Here is a 21,615-nt window from a genome sequence, read left to right on the forward strand (position 1 = left end):
TGGGAGTTCCACAGGTTTTTAATCTCTAAATATACAATACGTTTGTCTTACACATTTTTCTATATAACTGTGTATACACACACACACACACACACACACACACAGGTGTATCAGCTCGTCCCTCTCGCCTCAGCGTACACGTAGGTGTTCCAGGGCCCACAGGTGACAGCCTTTACTTGGAGTTGTTCATTTACAAAATACTCCACACGGCAGGGCCGATCCACGCTGGCGGCGTCCGTGTGGCCCAGCTGTCCGTATTTCCCTGAAGAGAAACGAGGCGCTGGGCCCTGCTGCTTCCCTCCTGGCGATGCCCCCGACCCCGCCGGTGCCTGCGCTGCGACTCCAGGGCAGCCCAGGGCCCCAAAGCCTCAGGGAGGAGGCTCCCCTGGGCTCCCCTGCCACCGAGCCAGGGTGCTCCTCTTCACTCCTCGGCCTGGGGCCAGGACAGCAGCACACTTGCTGAATGCTGGCCTTGCAGGACCACAGGCGGGTAGGCGCCATCGCACTGCCTCCGTCCTCTCCTGCCCCATCCCCGACCTTCTGGGTGTGCCTGGATCTGTCCAAGCCCAGGGAGGGCGCCCCTGGCGCTTCAGGCCCCATCCTCCCAAGCAGCTGACCCCTGCTGCCCCGTCTGCCTGGCCGTGTCACCTGTGCGGCCCTCCCAGCTCTTCCCTCTCCCAGAAACCAACCTGTCACTTACCCCAGCCCCAGGTGTAGAGCTCGCCTGTTCCTGCAACAAAGGGACAGAAGCGGCTGTCACAATGGTCGGTGACAGGGCGCTCGTCTCGCCTGGCCTGGGACACGCCACAGCCGCATGGGTGGTCAGCACATCTCTGACAACAGACAACAAGCTCATGCCTTCCCCTGCGCCGACGGCTTGGCCTGTCTCACGCTGGCTGAGTTGGGGGGCGGGATTCTCAGGGGCTGGACGGGGCATGCAAAGGCTGGAGAACATAAGTCTCCTTCCCGAAGGACCTTCCGGGCCTGGGATTCCGGGAGCTCCTGGGGGAACCGGGGGCTCAGCTGCTGAGGGAGGCAGGGCTCGCTTTGGATGGTTCTCAGTGTCTCGCGAGGCTTCCTGTGTGCAAATGTGATTCCCTCTGTGAGGCGAGCAGGGATGGCAACTTCACCCAAGTACGGGGCTCAGGGTGGAGCAGAGGGAGACACAGACACGTGTGCTGTCTGCGCCACTCAGACCTCTGCCACAAGGAGGCCATGACCTTGCACTTCAGAACCAGGAGCTGAAACAAACCTCCTTTCTGTAGGAAGTTTAGCCTGCTGCAGGGTCTTCCCTGTGCCAACAGGACAGGCCACCGGGGCGGCCGCTCCCGAAGGGGTCCCACCCCGCCCCGCCCACTCACGTGTCACCACGGCCGTGTGCCGGGACCCACAGCTGGCCTTGACCGCCTCTGCCCCCAGTGGGAGATCCAACAAGGCTGGGAAGGGCTGCACGGCTATGAAGGCCGCGGGGGCTCCGTCCTCACCCGCGGCTGCTCTCCCCGCTTCGCAGCCATCTTCCTGCGGGCTGGTGGCTATGCAAGGATTGTAACCACGACCGTTAGCTCTTCTATCCACAGGTTCATCACCCCAAAATGGTCCCAAAAGCCAGGGCTGAGACAGGGGGAAGCTGAGAGTCAGAAACTCCAGCTGAGTCTCCCACGTGGGTGCAGGGGCCCAAGGACGCGGGCCGTCTTCCACTGCCTTCCCAGGCCACAGCAGGGAGCTGGATCAGAAGCGGAGCAGCCGGGACTGGCACTCACACGGGAGGCGGGAGCCACAGGTGGCGGCTTAGCCCGCGGCGCCACAGCGCCAGCCCTCACCACTCCCGCTCAGCGCTCTCAGGCCCCGAAGCGAGGTGGCCTCACCTTTCCCGACGGCCTTTCTGTCCTCTGCCAGGCTCCGGGCGGGCAGGGCCAGCTGCCCTGATTCATTCCAGCCCCACACATAGATATCCCCAGCCTCTGAAAGACACCAAGGGGACCCACGGAGCTGTGGACCCCGCTCCATCCACCGGAGCTCCCCTGCCCCTCCCAAGGCAAGGCCCAAGGTCATGGGTACAGGGTGAGGATCTGGTGGGCACAGGGTGAGGATCTGGAGCGAGGAAAGTCTAGTTTGATGCATTTATGTTTCAGTCTCTACACCACACTTGAGGCCTCAAATTCCTTCTGTTTGCAACTCTCTGCTCTCCCTCCTCCAGTCCAGGGGTCCCAGAGTCTGGCTGCCAACCTAGGCCCACACTTAGAGAATAAGGGGGCGGGGAAGGCACCGGGCCTCATTAAAGCTACAGGTGACCTAAGTCCGAAGTCCTGGGCCTGGACAAAGACCATGTGCTCCCAGCCCCATCCTCTCTGTATGGGCTCCAAGAACCTGGGACATATCTGTGCCGGGACCACCTGCCGGGGTGGGGGCGGGGGGACTCCACCTAGCCAAAGTGGACCTCTTCGTTCTGGCCCCACTTCTCCCTGCTCCGCGGAGGGAGTACCTGTGCTTGACTGAGCCGGCTCTGGCTGGTGGCAGACTGAGGGGGGGTGCAGGTAGAGCAGGTGGGAGCGGGTGCCGGGGGAGGCACAGGCAGAGGGGCTGGACTGGGGAGGCATTTATAGAGGTCATAAATGAGCGGATGCTCGTTTGGAAGAAGGCTTGGCCAGACCAGCCACCCAAACTGGAAGAGGATGAGGAAGGTTTAGACAAGACCCCGGCTCGTTGGAGAGGCTCTAGGTCACTCACCACTCACACACACGGAGTGCCAGCCCCCCGCGGCCACCTCGGCCATCCGCAGGCCCTGCAACGCCTCCAGCGGCCGTGGCTCCGGCTCGGCCTCCAGAGTCCCGTGGCCCAGCTGTCCGTGCCTGAGCCAGGGAGAGGGACTCCTGTCAGCCGCAGAAACACAAGGGACTCCCTCCACCACAATCCCACTCCGGCCTCCACCTGGCCACGCCCAACTCACCTGCCCCCGCCCCAGGAGAACACCTGGCCCTCGGCGCCCAGCAGTAAGGCGTGCTCCGCGCCCAGCTCCAGCCTGCGCGCCCGCAGCTCCGGGGCCAGAGGTCTATAAAGCGGCGGCCGCGGGCTCACGTAGGCGCGGGCGCAGGGCAGCAGGGGCAGCGGTCCAGCCCGGGCCTCGCCGCGCGTCCCATCTTCTCCCTCGGGCTCCGGCGGCACCTTCCGGGCCCAGAGGGGCTCCCCGCGCAGCGCCGACTCGGGCGCCCAGGCCTGCAGCTCGGCTTCGGGTCCCGGCCCGCCGCACAGCACCGCGACGAGCCCCTCTGTGGCCCACGCAGCCCTGCAGCCGCCCGCCGCGCCGCTCACGGAGCCCGACAGCTCCACGCGGCCTCCACCTGCGGGGCGGAGAGCGGGCGGGATTAGGGGCCGAGCACCTGGGGCCGGGGAGAGGGTGAGGGGCGTTCTGGGGACGCTGCGGGGCGCTCACGGGTCACGACGGCCGTGTAGCTCCAGGCGGCGCTCACGCAGCAGACGTCGGCGCCCGCCCGCAGCGGCTCCGGGCTGTGCACCTGGCGCCCGCGCCCGCAGCCCAGCGCCTGTCCGAAGCCGCAGAAACCGAAGCCGAACCAGGCCCCTGGCCGCTCCTCGGCCATGTCCGGCAGCGCCCTGTGCTGGCTGCCCCGCGGCGAGGCCCTGGCGGGACACGCAGTCTCCGGCCTTCCGGGGGATCTGCGAAATGGGGGGAGGCCCGACCTGCTCACCCCGCCGAGGCTTGGGGCGCATGGCCCGGGCGGGAGCGCTCGCGGCTTTCCCACGACGGCCGCCTGCCGCCCCGGGGCACCTGCCCTGTCCCCGCCCGTGATCCCGGGGGCTGGAGACGCCCCCCCCCGCTCCGTGCTCCCCGCCGGGCAGGGCCGTGACTGTCGCCGACCCACACGGCCGCGCCGCGAGCACGCACTCGGGCTGGCGCCGCTGCTCCGGCCTGGCCGGCTCGCTACGAACGTCGCGGCCATTCCTGGCGCCCACAGCTGCCGGCGGCCCCGACCCCTTCCGTGTCCACTCCCCACGCACGCGGGCCGCTGACCTCCACCTAGGCCCCGCACCCTCCGCCGCCTCAGGCAAGGCTTTCTGGAAGAGACAGCCGGGCAGGGGTCCGCGCCAGGGGAAACAGATTCAAGAGCCGCGCGCCGGAAGAGCCGGCCATTGGCGGCGGCAGTCTGCCCCGGCCAATCGCTGGCGGGCGCGGTGACGCCCCCTCGCGGGGCGCTCGCCTCACGGCAGCCGCGCCCACGGCCCGCGCTGGAGGGAACCGGCCCTCGGCCGCGGGCGGACCGCTGCAGGCCGCTCCGCGAAGGGCAGCGATCCCCGCAGCAGACGTGGCCCTGCCCCCGGAGGCGTCCGCCGAGCTCGCAGTGGAGCTCCGAAGCACTTAAGGAGTACCCATGACGGCTCCATGACGACCCCTCCTCTCAGCCCCAGACCGACAGCCCTACTGGCAGGCGCCTCGGGGCGCTCCTCGCCCACTGATTGGCTCAGAGCCTCTCAATTACCTCTGCTGAACCAATGAGCTGCAAACCTGGCTTAGCCCTCAGAGCGGAAACAGACTCCCGGATGGCCCGCCCAGGCCTTTCCTCCAACCAGGGCGCGCTGTGGGCGGGGCCGGATCTTCCCGGGCACACGCCAGTGCCGAACCCACCGTATAGGTCACACAAAATTCACACTCTAAGGATGAGACGTACGGAAGGCCAGCGTTTGAAAGTCTGCACCCAGCCTTATCCCTTGACCCTCAATAGGACTAAGGGGCCAAGCCTAGGTCGGAGCCCCGGCTCAGGTTGCTGCCGGAACAGGGTCTGGATTCTGTCACTCCCACGGGAGACCGGGATCGCTTCTGGCTCCTGACACCTGCCAGGCTGTGCGGGGCACGGCGGGAGTGAACCAGTGGATGGGAGCTATGTCTGCCTCACTCAAAAAAAACTTATTTTTTTTTAAGATTTATCTATTTGAAAAGGCACAGTTAGAGAGCGAGCTTCCAGCCCCTGGTTCACTCCCCACATGGCCACAACGCCTAGGGCCTGGCCAGGCCGAAGCCAGGAGCCACTTCCAAGTCTCCCACATGGATGACAAGGGCCGAACACTCTTATGTTGCTTTCCCAGGCACAGGGAGCTGGATCCGAAGTGGAGCAGCGGGAATTTGAACCGGCACTCATATAGGATGCCCATGTCACAGCCAGTGGCTTTACCGGCTACGCCACAATGCTGGCCCAATGTTTTTTTAAAAAACACCACTCAGTGGGCCCTGGGGTGGAGAATCCCTTGTATCCCTTCCACAGAGGTGGCCCTGCTGCTACACTCACCCAGGGTTCAGCCTGGGACCCCCACCCACAGCGCCCTCCCTGCTCAGGAATGGGGCACACACCTGAGTTCCACACACGTTTATTAGAGGGCTGGGCAGGCTTGCTGGCTGGCCAAGGTGACGCTCACAGCTAGTGAGGCTGCCTTCGCCCCAGCAGTCAGGGCTGAGCCGGGGTGCGCCGTGCCCACCCCGGCTGTCTACAGTAGTTCAGAGGGCCCCTGAGTGAGGTGGAGGCAGTGCGGGCAGAGCAGAGCTGGGTGACAAATGTGGCTCTGATGCAGAGCAGAGGACGTGAATGGGGAGGAGGGGCAGGAGCGCCTGCAGCCCAGGGCCTCGCCAGCCAACGCCGCTTCAGTCCTTGCTCCCTGTGCTGCAACAGGTAGCGTGCGTGAGCGCGCTGGGCGCGGGCAGGCTCACTCCCCACCCCGGCTGGGCTGGATGAGCCCGTACTCCACTGCTTTCCCCAGGCAGGCTGCCGCGGCCCTCGTCACCGGGCCCTCCTCGCCCTTGGCCAGCACCAGCAGGATCTCCAGCACCTCACTCTCGATCAGAGTGCTGGCCACCTCCCTCGAGGCGTCCACCATGTTCAACACCACCACGGCGCCCCGGTGCTGCAGCTCCTGACTGCTGCTCAGCAGCAGGGCCTGCAGGATCTCCAGCCAGTGTGTGGTCTGCGGGAAAGAGGGCAGGCGTGACCGCCAAGCGGGCGACGGGCTCCGGGCTCAACCACGGCAGGGACCGCCCCCTGCCCCAGCCTAGGACCTGCCCCCGCCCCCCACAACTGCCACGGTGCAGGAAGTCCCGCCCCCACCTCCCCAGAGAGGCACTGACCACTTGGGGGATGCGGCTGCAGAGCGAGGGCCGCAGGGAGGTGAGCATGGCCAGGCCCCCGGCAGCCGCCCTCCGAAGCAGCTCGTCTTCCTCTCCGCTGTACAGCACCAGCAGCTTTAGCCGGTCATTGCCTGGGGCTTCAAAGAGGTCCTGCACCTGCGGCCGGATGAGGGCGGCGGACCAGGTCAGCAGGGTGCAGAGCCAGACCCCCGCCCCGCCGGCCTGTGGTGGCCCCCGGGCCCCACCACACCTCCTTGCTCATGGCCAGGTTACACATGCACTCCGTGGCTGCCCGGCGGATCATCTCGTGCTCCTCAAACATGTAGCCCTCGATCATGGGCACGGCCTTCTCCTTCAGGATCTTCTGCCTGTGGGGCGGGGGCGGAGGGGCCGGCACCATCAGAGCTCCCGCGTCCACCCCGACCCCTCGCCACATCCCCGTGCGACTGAGCCCTGGGGATGGCTTCCCTTGCTGACGTCCCAGGACCCCGCCTTCAGCACCAGGTAGGAAGTGCAGTGGTTTTCAGCCTTCCAACCAGGCTCAGGAAAACGCTCAGAACTAGGAGGTGGGGGACCAGGGCGGTGGTGACAGTGAGGCTAATAGCAACATCCGAGCCCTTATCCTGACCAGCACCACGGTGAGGTGCCAGTGGATCGTGACTACAGAGGCACTTCAAAAAGTTCATGGGAAATGGAATTAAAAGATAAGTTTATTGTGGTGCAAAAATAATTGTGCAACCAATGCCTAGTTTCTCCATAAAAACTAGCTTGCAGGGCCGGCACTGTGGTACAGCAGGTTAAGTCACTGCCTGTGACCCCAGCGTCCCACATAAGCACCGGTTCAGGTCCCAGCTGCTCCACTTCCAATCCAGCTCCCTGCTGATGGCTTGGGAGGGCAGCAGAAAATGACCCAAGTGCTTGGGTCCCCACCATCCACGGGGCAGAGCTGGAAGGGAGCTCCTGGCTCCTGGCTTCAGCTGGCGCAGCCCCAGCTATTACAGCCATTTGGGGAGTGAACCAGCCTCTGGAGAGAAGCTGTCTCTGTAACAGACACTTCCAAATAAATGAATAGATCCTCTTATTACACAAGGGATACTTCTTAAATAAATAAGTAAAAGCATAATAACTACCATGAACTTTTGGAAGATCTCTCATGCATGAATTTCAAATTCTTCTGCAACAAAACAAACTTTCAATTCCATTTTCCGTGAACTTTTTGAAGTGCCCTTGTATTTCACAAAAGAGAAAACAGGCCGAGTAGTGAGAAATGTGCCCCAGGTGCCAATCGGCAACAACAGCTATGATGTTCGTATTGGTCGGGCTCACAGCTGCAGGCCTGGCACCTCCGTACTAGATACGCTGACATGTGTGTTCCCTGAGCTCTCCTCACCACTACTGCGAGCTCGATACCAAGTCATCCATTCGGGCGGACACTGAGCTAACTCGCTGGAGGCTACAGGCCAGGAACTGGCGAAGCCAGGATGTGAACCCGTGGAGTCGGACTCCAGACCCCACGACGCTACCGCCCGAGGCCCTGTTGCTTCCCCTGCCCTGTCTCCTGCAGAAGAGGAGGCTCAAGCAGCCAACACGTGTTTTCCAAACTGTAAAGTGCTCTGCGGGGTTTCATCCGAATCCTGAAGCCCAGCCCAGGCCCCACATCCCACGGGGCCTCACCGGAGCCTCTCGCTGATCCCCGCCAGGTTTGTCAGGGCCATGAGCGCCTCGAAGTTCTGCAGACCTGAGCAGTTGAGGTGCAACAGGGAGACAAGGGGCCGGACCACCTCGTAGATCTGTGATAACACAACCCCGTCTGTCAGGCCCACTGGCCGCAGAACCCCCCATCCCATCCGGGGGAGTCCACCGTAAGAGTGCCGCCCTCTGAGGCTTCGCTCCCCACTGCAGGGCACAGCAAAGCTGCCACTTCCTGTTGGTCCCCGGGAGGAGCCACAGGTCAGGCCACAGGCCATCAGGGTCCAGTGAGGGGGCAAAGGAGTGGCCAGGGCCAGGGTAGACACCAGGGTAGGGTTAGACACCTACCCTCTCTCCAGGAAAGGTCATCTCCGGGTTGGAGGTGATGGTGAGCTTGGCGAGAGCCTGGGCCGCCTTTGTCTGCCCCACGTCAGTGCCTTCCAGGGCCAGCGGGAGCAGCGCCTGTGGGGACGAGACCATGGGTGCCCATAAGCAGGCCAGAGGCAGCCCCGCTGCTCCTCTCTCTCCGCTCAGCCTCTTCGTCCCTGTCTGCAGTCTCCCACGAAGCTACCGCTGCACCTGCTCAAACACCTATGCAGGCAGACGCGGATGGCGCTGGGTGCTGGGGCCACAGAGGAAGCGAGGCAAGGGGGAAGGAGGTGAGCTCAGGAGCTCAGCAGAGGGAGGGATGCCGAGGAGCGTGCCCAGCCCCTCGGCAAGGCTCAGTCCACAGGAGGTCGCTCCCCCAGGCCGGCTTACCTTGCCCCCTCCCTGAGCGACCACAGTGCCTCGGTCCTCCACGTCTTCCACCAGAGCCAGGAAGACCCTGCAGGGGGTGGGCGGAGAGGGTCACCCCCAGGCTCAGCCAAGGCAGGCAGCCTAGGACCTGCTCCCTGGGCAGTCACCAGGCAGCCCGAGGCTCGGGAGCAGGAGGTCGGGCTCCCCCAGCGCGGCCTCACCTGGACAGCAGCTCTCTGCAGGAACCGGTCAGCACCGGGCTGTCGGTCTTCACCATGCACGTCATGGCCGACACCACGCCCGCCGCCAGCAGCTTCTTCACGCGGGCCCGCACAAAACTCGGCTTGTCCTGGGGAAGGGGGCAGCTTAGAGAGGGGCCCGGGCTCGCTGGACAGGGAGAGGGAAGCAGCGCGCAAACAAGGCGCTCTCTGGCTGCGGGAGCCCGGGGGGAGCAGTCCTGATGGTGGGGAAGCCCCAGCCCTCTGGCAGCCGGCTCACCTTCGGGTGCTGCTCGGGCACGTGTTGCTTGGCATACTTGGCCAGCTCCACCATCTTGGGGTCGGGCTCCTCGTAGTCGTAGCTGTTGGTGCAGTTGACCAGGGCTGAGGCTACGGCAAACAGCACGGCCCTCTCCTCAGACTGGTGGGGCAGAGGGGCGTTCAGTCGGCTAGGGCGGTGCAGAGGTCCACTCTACCCTAGGCGGGACACCAGGAGGGCTCCAGGAACCGCCCCCGGCCCCAGGCACTGGGAGCCCACACACTTGACCTCCTGACTCCATCTTTCCACAGAGCAGCCGCACAGGAGCCCTTGGCCAAGGCCTGCCAGCTCTGCTCCTGGACGGAGTCCCCAGGGAGACAGCAGGGCCCCATGGAGTCACCTGGCTGAGCTGGAACAGGGCCTTCAGGGCGGCCTCGTCCTCCACGCACTCCTCTTTCACGTCAGCGTCGAAGGTGAGGTAGGCCAGGCCCTCCACAGCCCAGCGCCGCGTGCCCGCATCGATCTGGTCATTGCACAGCCACCTGGGGGCAGGCAGGACAGTGCACGGCCTTCAGAACTGGGGCGGGGGGAGGAGGCACACAGGACAATGGGGGAAAGCCAGGGCCAAGGCACCACACGGATACAGATGCAGGCCATGCACCAGGACCCCGGAGGGTCTGCCGGGGGCAGTGAGGCGGCCCCACCCCCAATCCAGCCTCCATCTCTGGGGCCTAGCTGAGCTGTGGGGGAGCCACAGCGGGCCTACTCACTTCCGACACTGCTTGGCCAGCTTGAGGGTGGAGCCTTCGGCAAACTGCTTCATGCTGAAGTCGGTCCCTCCAGCCGAGCCGAGCTTACAGAGTCCCTGGAGGAGGAGGGCAAGACCGGTTGCCAGGCCCAGGGAAGAGGCTGGGCTCTCTCCCTGGCACTCTGCCAAGACTCCTGATTGGCGTAAACACACAATCAGCACCCCCCACGCACACACCAAGCTACCTTTTAGAGCCTCAGGTAGTAAAACCAGCCACTGGGGCGGCCACAGGGCTGAGCTGGGTCCCAGTCCCTCCCAGCCTACAGGAAGAATTGCAGTTCCTCTCCATGTCATCCACAGAAAGTCTTTGCAAGAGGAACTCAGCCAAGGTCAAACCCTCACGGGACGGAGACACGCGGGGCTCGGTGCCCATGCAAGGCTGCACAGTTCCTGAGCCTCCCGCTCCTGGGGACGGCACATGCCCCTGCAGGCCCAGTCTTGTGCTGAGGCCGCGCCCCAAGACAGAGCGGGCCGGCACCCGGCTGCACCACCCGCCCGCCCGCCCCGACTCACCACCAGGGCCCGGATGCGGATGCTGTCTTTCTCGCCGCGCTTGTACAGGTCCTTCAGCAGCGAGACGCCGTTGGCGGTGATGAAGGAGGCCCGCTTGGCCTTGCCGGCTGCGTGGATCAGAGCCTCCACGGCCACCAGCTGCTCCTCCTCCCGCTCAGAGGCACACAGGGCGATCACGCTCTCCATGACGCCGCTCAGCTCCAAGGCCCGGTTGCCGGCGTCACAAGGGCCCTGCAGGAGGCAGGACACCGTCTGGATGGCCCGTAGCTTTCCGGCCAGCCCTTGGCCCTCAAACCAGCTCCTGCGGGGCACAGGACGATAGCTGTCACACGAAAGCAGGAAAGGGACGCCCCTTCCCTCCCATCCCTCCACGGGGCAGACACCCGCAGGACTTGGGCAGAGCAGCAAGAAAAGCTGCCAAGGGGAGGCGGGCGTTTCCACGCTGGCGACCGTGGCCAATCCACCTCTGCTTTCGTCTGCGCTGTGCCCGCCCACAGACTCCTGTTTGAGTCCCTTCCTACGCTATGAGACTGGGGCCGGCGTTGTGGCCCCAGGTAAAGCCGCTGCTGTGACATCAACATCCCCCCCCCCCCACACCGGCTTGAGTCCTGGCTGCTGCATTTCCGATCCCGCTCCCTGCTAATGCACCTGGGAAAGCAGCGGAAGATGGCCCAGGTGCTTGGGCCCCTGCACCCACGTGGGAGACCAGGAGGAAGCTCCTGCCTCCTGGCTTCAGCCGGGCCCATCACTGGCCGTTGCAGCCACTGGAGCAGTGACCCAGTGGACGGAAGCTCTGTCTCTCCCTATCTTTGCCTTTCAAATCAATCAATCAATCTTAAAAAAGCAGCAGCTGAAGGCGCTCTGGTTACTGTGTCACGGCCGTCTCCTGCACAGCTGTGAGCTCCTTAGGATAAGGACGCCTGAGTGCGAGCAGACAGCGCAGTGCCCGGGCTCCCGCGTGTGCAGTGAGCGCTCAGGGAGCAGCTCAGAGCCTGCTGTGTCCTCGGAAAATCCACCACGAACAAGCCTGGTGGGGCCGCTGTGACGCAGGACGCACGCCGGCTGGGGCCTCCCCAAGGCTGGTCTCTCCCTGGCGTCCCCCCCCTCGGAGCCGGGCGCTCCCGCGGCAGCCGGACCTGATGTAGTTCTCGCAGAGCCGGTGGAAGTTCTCCCGCTCGGCGTCACACTTCAGGTCGTCAAAGAGCTTGCTGAGAAGGATGGAGGCGCTCATGCGGCTGTTGGCGGTCACCGTGAGCTCCCCCGGGGGGTCCTGCAGCGAGCCCCCCACCGCCAGAATCTTCTTCAGACCTGCAGAGACAGCCTGCCTAGGCCGCGGAACACCAGCGCCCACCAGCACAGGAAAAGGGAGGCGGCTGCTGGGGAGCCGCGCGGAGAAGCAGCCCCGGCTCCCCCGGATGAGTCGGAGTTGGGACGACGGCCTCAAGAGCAGCTCTGCAGGGCCCGCGTTGTGGCGGAGCAAGTTAGCCGAGCGCCTGCAACGCCGCCATCCCACGCGAGTCCCAGCCGAGGCCTGCCTGCTCCACTTCCGAGCCAGCTCCCTGCCAACGTGCCCGGGAAAGCAGCCTGAGACCCGGGTGGAGCTCCAGGCTCCTGGCTTTGGCCCTGCTCAGCCCCGGCCACTGTGGCCACCTGCAGAGTAAATCAGCGGGTGGAAGTTCTCTGTCACTCTGCTGTTCGAATAAAATAAAAATCTTAAATTTTTTTTTTTTAAAAACAGCAGCTCGAGGACCTATACAGCCGGTCCACTACCTGGGTGGCAGCTGGAGGGTCAGGCAAAGCGCTGGTAAGTGAAGCTGAATGCTGGCCCAGCCCAGGGTGCCCAGTCCTGGGGCTTCCTGGCTGCTCATCTGTGGTACCTCTGATAAGAGGTATCAGGGGCTGGTGTTGTGCCACAGCCAGCAACCCTTCTGAGTGCTGGTTTGAGTCCTGATTGCTCCACTTCTGATCCAGCTCCTTGCTAATGCGCCTGGGAAAGCAGCGGAAGATGGCCTGTGTCCTTGGGCCCCTGGCTTCAGCCTAGCCCAGCCCCAGCTGTTGCAGCCATTTGGAGAGCAAACCAGATGATGAAAGATTGGTCTCTCTCTCCCTTCCTTTCAAATAAAATTTTTTAAAAAGGTTTATTTATTTGAAAGGCAGAGTCCCAGAGGGTGAGGGAGAAAGAGAGAGATCTTCCATCCTTTAGTTCACTCCCCAGATGGCCACAGTGGCCAGGGCTGGGCCAGGCTAGCAGCCTGGAACTCCACCTCTTTCCCAGGCACATCAGCAGGGAGCTGGACTGGAAGCGGAACAGCTCAGACATGAACTGGTGCCTTTGTGGCAGGCTGGGATCCTAGGTGAGGGCTTAACCTGCTAAGCCATAATACCGTCCCCCAGTGAATCTTCAAAAAAGAAAAATCAAAGGAGAAGAAGAAAAGAAAGAATGGACGGAGGGGGACCTAGTATCCCTGCTGCAGGGTCACTGGGAAAGAGACGCTGAAGCACCCTCGGAAGGACCCACAGGTGTGCCCCACAGGTGTGCCCACGTGGGGCCTGTGCCGAGCTCGCTTTGTCCGTCTCCGGGGGAAGAGCAGTGCGAGATGACGTACTAGACCTCAACTCGTGCTTCTCTGACCACAGAGGTGCAGGGTGAGCACCCCCGGGATGCACTCGGCTGCAGGCACGTGGCTGGGTTCGGCTGCCACATCCCTCGTGTCAGCCACTCAGGCCAGTGCCTGTGAACTGTTTCACCCACCTTGGTCGATGACCCAGAGGGTGAGGCTGTTGTTGGGGTCCTTAGGAGACTTGCGGGGCACCACTTTAATCAGGAGGGTCAGGGCATTGTCCCGGCCTTGGCCGGAGACCCCCTCCTCCGTCAGCAGCTCCAGGAGGTTCCCGATGAGGACTTTGAGCTCCCGGGCAGGATCTGGCAACAAGATGACACCAGTGGGCTCCACAGTGGCCTGGCCCTCTGACCCTCCGCCTTCCCCCCAACCCCAGGGAGCCACAGGGAAGAGGTGTCTGCATCCTAGGCCACGGGCCGAGCGTCTGCCTTCCCCTAAGACACCCTGGCCACTTCGAATCCAGGGTAGCACACCGTCACCGCCCCATATTCCCGCATGACCTGTGGCTACCAGGTCCTAAAGGAACCAGCCCGGCTGGCAGGCAGGCCCTCCCTCCCAGAACAGCACCACCCAAGGGCCCCAGAGCCGCTCCCACTCACCCACAATGATGGCGCCCTCTTTGCCTCGGAAGCCCTTTTTGATGCCTTCCTTGAGGGCATCAAACATGACCTGCAGCAGGTGGCAGGCGGCCAGGGACACGGCCTGATTGTCCACGCCCAGGATGGAGACCACTCGCCGAGTTCCCAGCACGCTCAGGGTTGCCACCGTCTGGGGCGGGAGAGAGGTGGACAGAGGCCTCCGGCTGAGGAAGGGCAAGCTCGGAGATCCCTACCATGAGTCAGAGCTGTGGCCAGACAGTCAGGAGACATCCGGGGGGGAAGACCGGCTCCAAGTGTCTTACGGCGTGAGCCAGGGAGCTACCAGGATAATTTTGATGGAGGGGCCAGTACTGTGGCCTAAGGGTAAAGCCACCACCTGCAGTGCCAGCATCCCATGTGGGCACCGGTTCGTATCTCCGCTGCTCCACCTCCAACCCAGCTCTCTGCTATGGCCTGGGAAAGCAGTGGAAGATGGCCCAAGTCCTTGGGCCCCTGTGCCCACGTGGGAGACCAGGAAGAAGCTCCTGGCTCCTGGCTTCGGATCAGCTCAGCTCCGGCTGCTGCAGCCAAATGGGGAGTGAACCAGCAGATGGAAGACACTATCTCTCTCTCTCCCTCTGCCTTGTCTTCTCTCTGTGTATAACTCTGACTTTCAAATAAATAAATAAATCTTAAAAAAAAAAATTTGATGGAAAGACTTTCTAAAGGAAACAGAGTCCCCCACTTCCTCTGCTCTGCTTGGTGCTGTGGCTCTGAGAGCAGCTGGGAGACACGTCAACCTGACAAAGCCACCTGACAGCAGGCCCACGGACACCCGATCCTTCCCCCGTCCCCGCGCTGAGGTCTGTCCTTGTTCTGGGGATGCGGAATGCATGAGATGGGCCGGTGAGGCCTCTCCACCCCATTTCTGAGCTGGGCAAACCCAGCGGGTCTGCCTGGGCCTGTTCCTTCACAGTTTTTCCATTCTTAGCAACGGGAGTCCTAGAAACACAGCCCAAGCCTGACCCGACAAGCTTTTACCCAACACTTCACAGTGAGACTCTGATCAGCACCCGGGGGTCAAGTTCCCGCTCTGAGGACGAGGCAGCTTGGGGGAGAGCTAGGGGCACAGACTTCACCACCCTGGCCCAGGAGCAGGACTGGGGACAGCACGGGCCACCTGAGAACCAGGTCACTGCCCCTGCGGTGCCATCACTGACCACATCACCCCTGGGAGGAAGAAATGCAAGCTGGATCTTTAGACTTTGCTGGGCAGCATGCTGAAGGAGCCAGAGGCCAGCTACCTCCATGTGAGCAGATCCAGGAAAGCCTGGGCCACACCTGCACACCCACACTGGGGAGCGTTCGGGGTGCTGTGGGCTGGCCCCACTCCATCCCAACGCACGTTGGTGTGTGTGTGCCATTTTAATTTCTCCTTTCTAGTCGTAGGCCTCTACCTTCTGATTCTTTTGGAATCAGATGAGGGACAGCAGACAAGACGGCTGAATGGACTGAAGCTGTCACTAGGTCCCCTGCCCACCTACCCGTGACTGGTGCTCAGAGCAAATGCCAACCAGGGTGCGCAGGGCAGCCAGCATGAGGTCCGTCTCTCCCGTGTCCAGCAGGCGCTGCAGGAGCTGAACCCCATTGCTCCGGAAGATCTTCTCAGCTCCAGCATCCTCCCGGGCCAGCACCACCAGGTTCTGAGACGCCTGTGGCAAAGGATGTGGGTCATAACCGCCAAACTGCATGGCCTGGGACAGGGCAGAGGCCCCGAGCGCTGGACCTCACTCCTCCACTTAGCAGCTAGGTGGCCTTGGCCATGAATTTAACCTCTCGGAAGCGGGCAGAGCCCGCCCTCGGGGTTGATGGTTGGAGTAAATGGGGTCCTGAGTCCCCCACAGAGCCTCAAGGGACGCGGCTCAACCACCTCCACCCACCCAGCTCCTGGCACAGGGCCTGGCCGGCAAGGAGCTCCATAAATACCGCACCCTCTCCCTGGCTCTTGCCAAGGCCCCAGGCCCTCAGAGCTCCTGGCCAGGCCCCACAAGCCCAGGTGCAGCAGACCAGGCCGGCAGGAGACAGGAAGTGGACTGTGACGGGCAGCCCCAGCGGGAGTCCGGGGCCCATACCTTTTGCTTTTTCTCGGTGCCTTTCTCTTCTGGATCCAACAGTATCTGAAACATCTGCTCCACTTTGGCGTCCGTTGAGGACATGTACCGCACCTGTGATGAAACCACACGCGTGGAAGAAATCACCTCTGGGTCATGGGCACTGCGTGTCCCCGCTTGTCCCCTGCCATCTCTGGGAGGCCCAGTGAGGATGCATGGGCTCCCAATAAGCACCTTGGGCCGGAAGAGACTCGCCGGGCAGCTCCTCCGGAGCTTCCCGCGGCTGCTTTCCTTTCTGAGTGACTTCCTGCTTGGGAAGCAGGGGCAGCTATGAGGAAACTCGCCCCCAGTGGTGCCATCTTTGTCCTGGCGGCGTAAGCACTGGCATTTACACCCGGTGCAAGGGACTTGGCAGGCTGTAAGGACGTGCTAATGCTCTTTAGCTCCAAAATTATTCAGTTTTCTTTAGAAAATCATCTGAATGGGACTTGTGCTGTGGCACAGCAGGTAAAGCTGCTGCCTGCAGTGCCGGCATCCCACATGGGCACCGGTTCAAGTCCCAGCTGCTCCACTTCCAATCCAGCTCTCTGCTATGGCCTGGGAAAGCAGTAGAAGATGGCCCAGGTTCTTGGGCCCCTGCACCCACGTGGGAGACCCAGAGGAAGCTCCTGGCTTCGGATCAGCACACTTCTGGCTGTCTGGGATAGGAACCAGTGGATGGAAGAACCCCTCCCCCCCCAACCTCGGTCTCTCTGTCACAAGGCCAGCGCACCTCCCACCTTCCCCTCCGCTTCTCGCATCCACGGCAGACATGACTCATCAGTGGTGGTGGATTCCCCTGCTAAACCCGGGGAGTCTGCTTCCTGGTCCTTCTCAACACAGGACTCCAGGCAGCTGCTGCCAACCACACAGTGCTGGTATCAGGAAAGCGCTCTGCCTTCCTAGCTCCCAACCTTCGGTAAAGTGTTTCCATTACGTTACTTACAACATGTCAGCACGCTTTTTAAGACAGCTTAAATATATATATATACATACATACGTATATACTCCCCCACCCTACCCCTTGATTGAGAGGCAGAGAGACACAGACAGGGAACTCCTAACTCCTGGTTCACTCCCCAGATGCCCACTAGAGGGCGGGGCCAGGCTGACCGGCAGGTCCATGAAGTTCATGTACAGGGACCCAGTCACTGACCCATTACTGCTGCTTCCAGGATGCGCGTTAGCAGGAAGCCAAAAACAGGAGTGGAGCTGGGGTGTGCACCCAGGCACTCCAATACGGGACGCAGGCATCCAAGCTGCCTCTTAACTGCTAGCACCAACGCCCACTTTAACACCAAAGTAGCTGCTTGACACAGGCTTGGCGGTAGCTCATGGCGATCGTTAGATTCTGTTTCCACTAGCTTTGAAACACGTGTACCACACACCGTTCCTTCTTTGAGAAATACTGACGGGCAGGCATTTGTCCTCAGTACACCTGGGCCCTTATCAAGTCCTGGCTCCGCTCCCAATTCCAGCTTCCTGCCAGACACTGGTAACCACTCAAATAACTGGCTCACCACCACCCACGTGGGGGACCTAGACTCCCACTTCAGCCTGGTCTACCTCTGGCTGTTGTGGGCACTTGGGGAGTGAACCAGCAGACAGGAACCCATCTCTGCCTCTCAAATTTAAAACAGTTAAGGGATGACGCAGGGACTCCACTCACTCCCCTTCCTTCCCCAGAGGTCACAGTGTTACCATTTTGATATACTCGTCCTTTCCTTTGGACGCCCACCCCCCAGGGTAAAGCAGTTTTCGGTGTGGGGGACCATTTTAACACACTGTGTGTTACTGAGCAGTCTTTCCTCATTGGCCGGCTCTCCCATTGCCTCCGATCCGCCTGTTCTGAGTAACCACAACACGGGAGTCTGCAGTGACGACATCACCCTGGTATTTAGCCATTCCCCTCCTGCCAGGCATTTAGGCGAGTTCCAAGTTTTCCTTACTAGAAACAAGGCTGCAATAAACACACGCGTACAAACTCGTGCACGCAGGCAAGGCCTCTCTAGGGCAGGGGTGGGGAACGTTCAGTGTCTGAGCCATATAAGGCTGCGAAATCATTTGTTCTGGCCAAGGCAACCACCGAAGAGACTCAAAATTCCGCAAACTACAGCAGGCTGCTTTTTAAGTCCATCATTTTCTATGGCCCATAATGACGGTGGACAGATCCAAACGGCCCTTGGCAGACAAAAGGTTCCCTCGCCCCTGCTCCAGGGAAAACAGCAAGAAGTGAACACACTGGGGTAGGTGTCTGTGGTGGGCAGGTGAAGCTGCAGCTTAGACACCCACATCCATATCAGAGTGCCTGGTCTGTCTTGTCTAGTCTGCTTCCAATCCAGCTTCCTGCTAACACTCACGCCTGGGGAGGCAGCGGCAGCCAGCCCAAGTGCTAGGGTCCCTGAACTCCCGTGGGAGACCTGGCTGGAGTTCGGGGCTCCTGGCTTCAGCCTGGCCCAACCCCAGCTGTTGCGGGCATTTAGGGCGTGAACCAGCAGATGGAAGCGTTCTCTCTCCATCTCTCCCCTTCTCTGTCACTCTGCCTTTCAAATAAATAAATAAATAAATAAAACGTACCAAAGGGGGGGGTAAATATAGTAGATTACAGATTATGAGCATTTAACACTTCCAGACGTTGTACCAATTTCCACCCCCGCCAGCAGTCACACGAGCCCTGCCCCCCAATCTCACCACTTAAGCGGTGACAACTACCAGCACCAGGCTGCACCTGTAGTTTGCTCTTCGCCGGGCACCATCCTGCGCGCCCACACCCAGGGAGCTGTGCCTACCCCCGCACCACCACCCGGCACCACCGCTCGGTGCCCGGATCCCCCATACCTTCTCCTGGATCTGGCCCGCGATGTTCCGCAGGGCCTCCTGGAAGATTCTGTTCTTGGGCTCCAGGCTCACGCATCTCTGCAGGTCCAGCACGGCCTGGTCCAGGCGGCCCAGCTTCTCCAGGGCTTGGCTCCGCCGGTAGAGCGCTTTGATGTCCCCGCCGTCCTTTTCGATGGCTGAGCACAAACAGGAGCTTGTCAGCACCCGTGAGGCCACCGTGTCCGGGCGAGAGCAGGAGAGAAAGCTCTGGAGGGCCAGAGGAAGGGGTGGGGGTGGGGGTGGGAGACAGAGGTGGGGCTCGGTACTCCAGCCCCAGACAAGGTACAGGTAGCTGTGAAAAGGGCAGGCCCCAGCAAGTGCGAAGGGAGGAGGCAGGCGAGCTAGGGGGTCACAGCAGCAGACGCGGTGGTGATGCAGTGGCCCCAGGATTGTCGCCCGTGTCACGAGCCGGCGCTCGCCTACCTTTCGATGCCTCGGCTTCGGCTTTGTCATAGTCCTCCTGTGAGAGAGCAGGTGCCTGAGCGGAGGGTCCCCCCCTCCCGGGGACCGGCCGCGTGGCAGTCACCCACGCCCCTCCCATCCATTCCGCGGCCCCCCAGACATGTGACAAAGCGGGGTGGCCAGGCTGGGGCTCCTCACCAGCCTGAGGTGGCAGGCGGCCAGGTTCCGGTGCAGGACGGCCTGGTCCTGCGGCGTCGCGCCCAGACCCAGGGCCTGGGTGTAGGCCGCCAGGGCGCCCTCGTAGTCTCCGCATTTGAACAGCTCGTTGCCCTGCTTCCGCAGCTGCTCCGCCGAGCTGGCCTGTGGGGAGGGGGCGGCGGGCCGCGTCGCGGTGGGCTCGGGGGAGAGGGAGCGGGGAGCGCGGCCCGCGGGCGAGCGCCGTGCAGAGCCAGGAACGCGGGAGGCGGTGGCCAGGGTATGGTCAGGGAAGGGGCGCGGAGGTGCGGGAAGAGCCTCGTACCCCGGGACGGCGGGCCGGGGCTCGGGGTGGGGGTGCCTGGACCACTCACAGTCATCGCAGAGCCGATGTCCCTTCCCCGCGCAGCCGCAGTCTCTGGGGCGGGGGTGTGTCTAGGCTCCGGAAGCCGTCGCGAGAGGCCCCGCCCAGCGCTGTGTCAGGGAAGGGGCGGAGCCACGGAGAGGACGTGCTGCCCAGGCGGGGCGGGGCTCTCCGTGCGCAGGCGCAGAGAGGGCCCCAGGCGTGCCTTGCGTGTTCACGCGGAGACCCGTAGGGGGCGAGCCGCCGAGGACCTAGAGGGAGGTGCGCGGCGGCCCCGGCGCGGGCTCCGGCCACGGCAGAAGTGCACCAGGTCTGTGGTCATTAGGGCCACCAGCAGCAGGCTGTAGAGGCCCAGCGCTAGGAGCGGGCCCGGGCCCCTATGGGAGAGGAGAGAGTGTTAGCAGCAGAGAAATGTAGATCTTCACGTACTCATTGGCGCACACATTTGGATGGACACTGGCATCCTGGGTGTAATCCACGCGCGACAGGCCCTTCTGAGCCGCCCCGACCCCCTCTGCCTCACGACACACCCCTTGACTCAGGGTGGGTGCCCACTTCCCGCAGCCCCCGGCACTTTTCCATTGCAGAAGTGTGTGTCATGATTGACGGGACTTCGCTCATTGTCCCCGCGCTAATCCGCAAACTGCAAACTCGCCACCCCACTCCACCCCGGAACCTGGGAACAGAGCCCCGGATCCTAGAACCCCTGGTCGGTGGCTCCGGGTTGGGGTCCGCACCTGAGGATGGGCGGGGGCGGAAGGGCGGACAGGTTGACTCGGTGTAGGGCCTCGAATTCTGCCCGCGTGCAGCAGGAGCCCTCGGCAGCCCGCAGGTGGCAGCAGTAGGCCTCCTCCGGGGCGTCGGAGAGCCGAGGGCAGAAGAAACCCCGGTGGAGGCGGCCGTCGGCGTCCGGGCTGGTCTGGCACAAGTGGGGGTGGTGGGCCAAAGCTGAGGAGAGAGGCACGGGGGCTGGAGGCCAGCGGGAGGGGCCTGCCCACGCCAGAAAAGCAGGCTCCCTTCTCCTCCCCTCCGCCCCCAGCAGCCCGCAAAACGCCCGGGAAGCGCAGTACCTGAGAGAGAGGTGGGCCGAGCACGGGACCCCGGACCCAGGAGCAGCAGTAGCCCCACCCACAGGCCTGTGGGCGAGGGGCCGGGCCCCCTTTTCTGGAAGCCCATGAGAGGTCACCTCGGCCTCCGCCCTGGTGCTAGGAACCCCAGCATCTCCTCGGCGTGGCCGCGGTTGCAGACAGAATACAAGATCAAAGCCGCCAGGCCGTGGGCCCACAACCCTGCTGGAGCTGCCCTGTCCCAGGCTTCTGGAGAGAGATGAAAGGGACCGGGTTTGTGTCTCTCGGTGGAATTCGCGCCTGAGGTTTTCTGGGCGCAAGGGGGACCGGCCCGGAATGGAGGGTGAGCGAGAAGTGGGGCCGTGAGCCCCCAGGACAGGCACCAGGAGCTGGGTGAGCTCCTTGCCACCTGTTCTGCAGCTCCCTGGCTGCCCGTGGAAGCCCTGGGAGTTCTCACCCCTCTCTTTCAGCCCCCAGGGACCCCAGCTCCCTCCCTGTGCAGCGTAGCAACCAGCAAGACTACATGGAGACCAAGGGTGAGCCCTGCTTGGTAACCTTTCCCCTGAGCCTCACCAGCCCAGCCGCCCGCCTAAACAGAAGTTCCCAATCCGACTGGATGGCGCGTGGCCACCAGGCAACTCCATGTCACCGAGAGGCTCTCTGGGGGTCCCCAGGTGCCTCGAACCCCTCCTCCCTCATACCTGCCATTTCCAGAAGCCCCGTGGCCACCAGCTGGCTGAGTTCGGTGTCTTTCCAGTGCCTACCCGGGGCCTCACAGCGTCATGCTCCCAGGACAACAGGGACAAACACCTGCCACCCTCCGCCCCCCCCCCGGGGGGGGTGCCGAGGCAGGTGCCTGGGGACTGGAGCAGGAGGCGCCCTAATGGCTTTCCACAGCCAACACCAATTCTGTTCCAGCGCCAAGAACCAGGGCAGTTCCTGTAGAAACATTGCTGCGGCTGGGCCGGGCTCCCAGGGCAGCCTGAGCTTCCCAGAAGGTCAGGCCCTC

General features: G+C 62.8%; 3 protein-coding genes across 10 annotated transcripts; all 3 read right to left on the reverse strand.

Annotated features, from left to right (window-relative positions):
- RCCD1 (RCC1 domain containing 1) lies at positions 1 to 4,410 on the reverse strand. Of its 5 annotated transcripts, none has more exons than XR_016218350.1 (8): positions 4,028 to 4,169; positions 3,431 to 3,672; positions 2,948 to 3,338; positions 2,728 to 2,849; positions 1,866 to 1,961; positions 1,362 to 1,532; positions 701 to 833; positions 1 to 262 (listed from the first exon to the last, which is right to left on the reverse strand). XR_016218350.1 is itself a non-coding variant. In XM_051834320.3 (8 exons), the coding sequence occupies exons 2-8, from the start codon at positions 3,594 to 3,596 to the stop codon at positions 111 to 113; spliced, it is 1,128 nt and encodes a 375-aa protein (XP_051690280.2). In that variant the 5' UTR covers positions 3,597 to 3,672; positions 4,015 to 4,410; the 3' UTR covers positions 1 to 110. The 5 variants fall into 5 exon arrangements, 4 of the variants coding, with proteins under 4 accessions (XP_051690280.2, XP_069910655.1, XP_089166860.1 ...); XM_051834320.3 differs by having other exon boundaries at positions 701 to 730; positions 4,015 to 4,410; XM_070054554.2 differs by having other exon boundaries at positions 701 to 730; positions 4,028 to 4,349.
- A 950-nt stretch (positions 4,411 to 5,360) lies between these two features.
- On the reverse strand, positions 5,361 to 19,688 carry UNC45A (unc-45 myosin chaperone A). 4 transcript variants are annotated; one of them, XM_008275321.5, is made up of 20 exons: positions 19,550 to 19,688; positions 19,179 to 19,340; positions 19,002 to 19,038; positions 18,540 to 18,715; positions 15,684 to 15,776; positions 15,096 to 15,263; positions 13,573 to 13,741; positions 13,105 to 13,275; positions 11,489 to 11,660; positions 10,353 to 10,653; positions 9,802 to 9,896; positions 9,432 to 9,573; positions 9,053 to 9,193; positions 8,776 to 8,903; positions 8,576 to 8,642; positions 8,165 to 8,278; positions 7,802 to 7,917; positions 6,378 to 6,495; positions 6,128 to 6,283; positions 5,361 to 5,967 (listed from the first exon to the last, which is right to left on the reverse strand). In XM_008275321.5, exons 1-20 carry the CDS (start codon positions 19,553 to 19,555, stop codon positions 5,710 to 5,712), a joined length of 2,790 nt encoding a protein of 929 aa, XP_008273543.1. In that variant the 5' UTR covers positions 19,556 to 19,688; the 3' UTR covers positions 5,361 to 5,709. The 4 variants fall into 4 exon arrangements, 3 of the variants coding, with proteins under 3 accessions (XP_008273543.1, XP_008273544.1, XP_089166864.1); XM_008275322.5 differs by having other exon boundaries at positions 18,540 to 18,785; positions 19,550 to 19,595; XR_016218351.1 differs by lacking the exons at positions 5,361 to 5,967; positions 6,128 to 6,283 and having other exon boundaries at positions 9,053 to 9,162.
- Positions 19,615 to 20,847, reverse strand: LOC103352497 (shisa like 1). The gene is made up of 3 exons (XM_008275323.5): positions 20,610 to 20,847; positions 20,277 to 20,487; positions 19,615 to 19,916 (listed from the first exon to the last, which is right to left on the reverse strand). Exons 1-3 carry the CDS (start codon positions 20,713 to 20,715, stop codon positions 19,754 to 19,756), a joined length of 480 nt encoding a protein of 159 aa, XP_008273545.2. The 5' UTR covers positions 20,716 to 20,847; the 3' UTR covers positions 19,615 to 19,753.
- Positions 20,848 to 21,615: the final 768 nt, after the last annotated feature.

The sequence above is a fragment of the Oryctolagus cuniculus genome, chromosome 12 (genome assembly GCF_051225735.1).
Source record: "Oryctolagus cuniculus isolate XC-2025 breed Fujian yellow rabbit chromosome 12, ASM5122573v1, whole genome shotgun sequence".
Taxonomy (NCBI): domain Eukaryota; kingdom Metazoa; phylum Chordata; class Mammalia; order Lagomorpha; family Leporidae; genus Oryctolagus; species Oryctolagus cuniculus.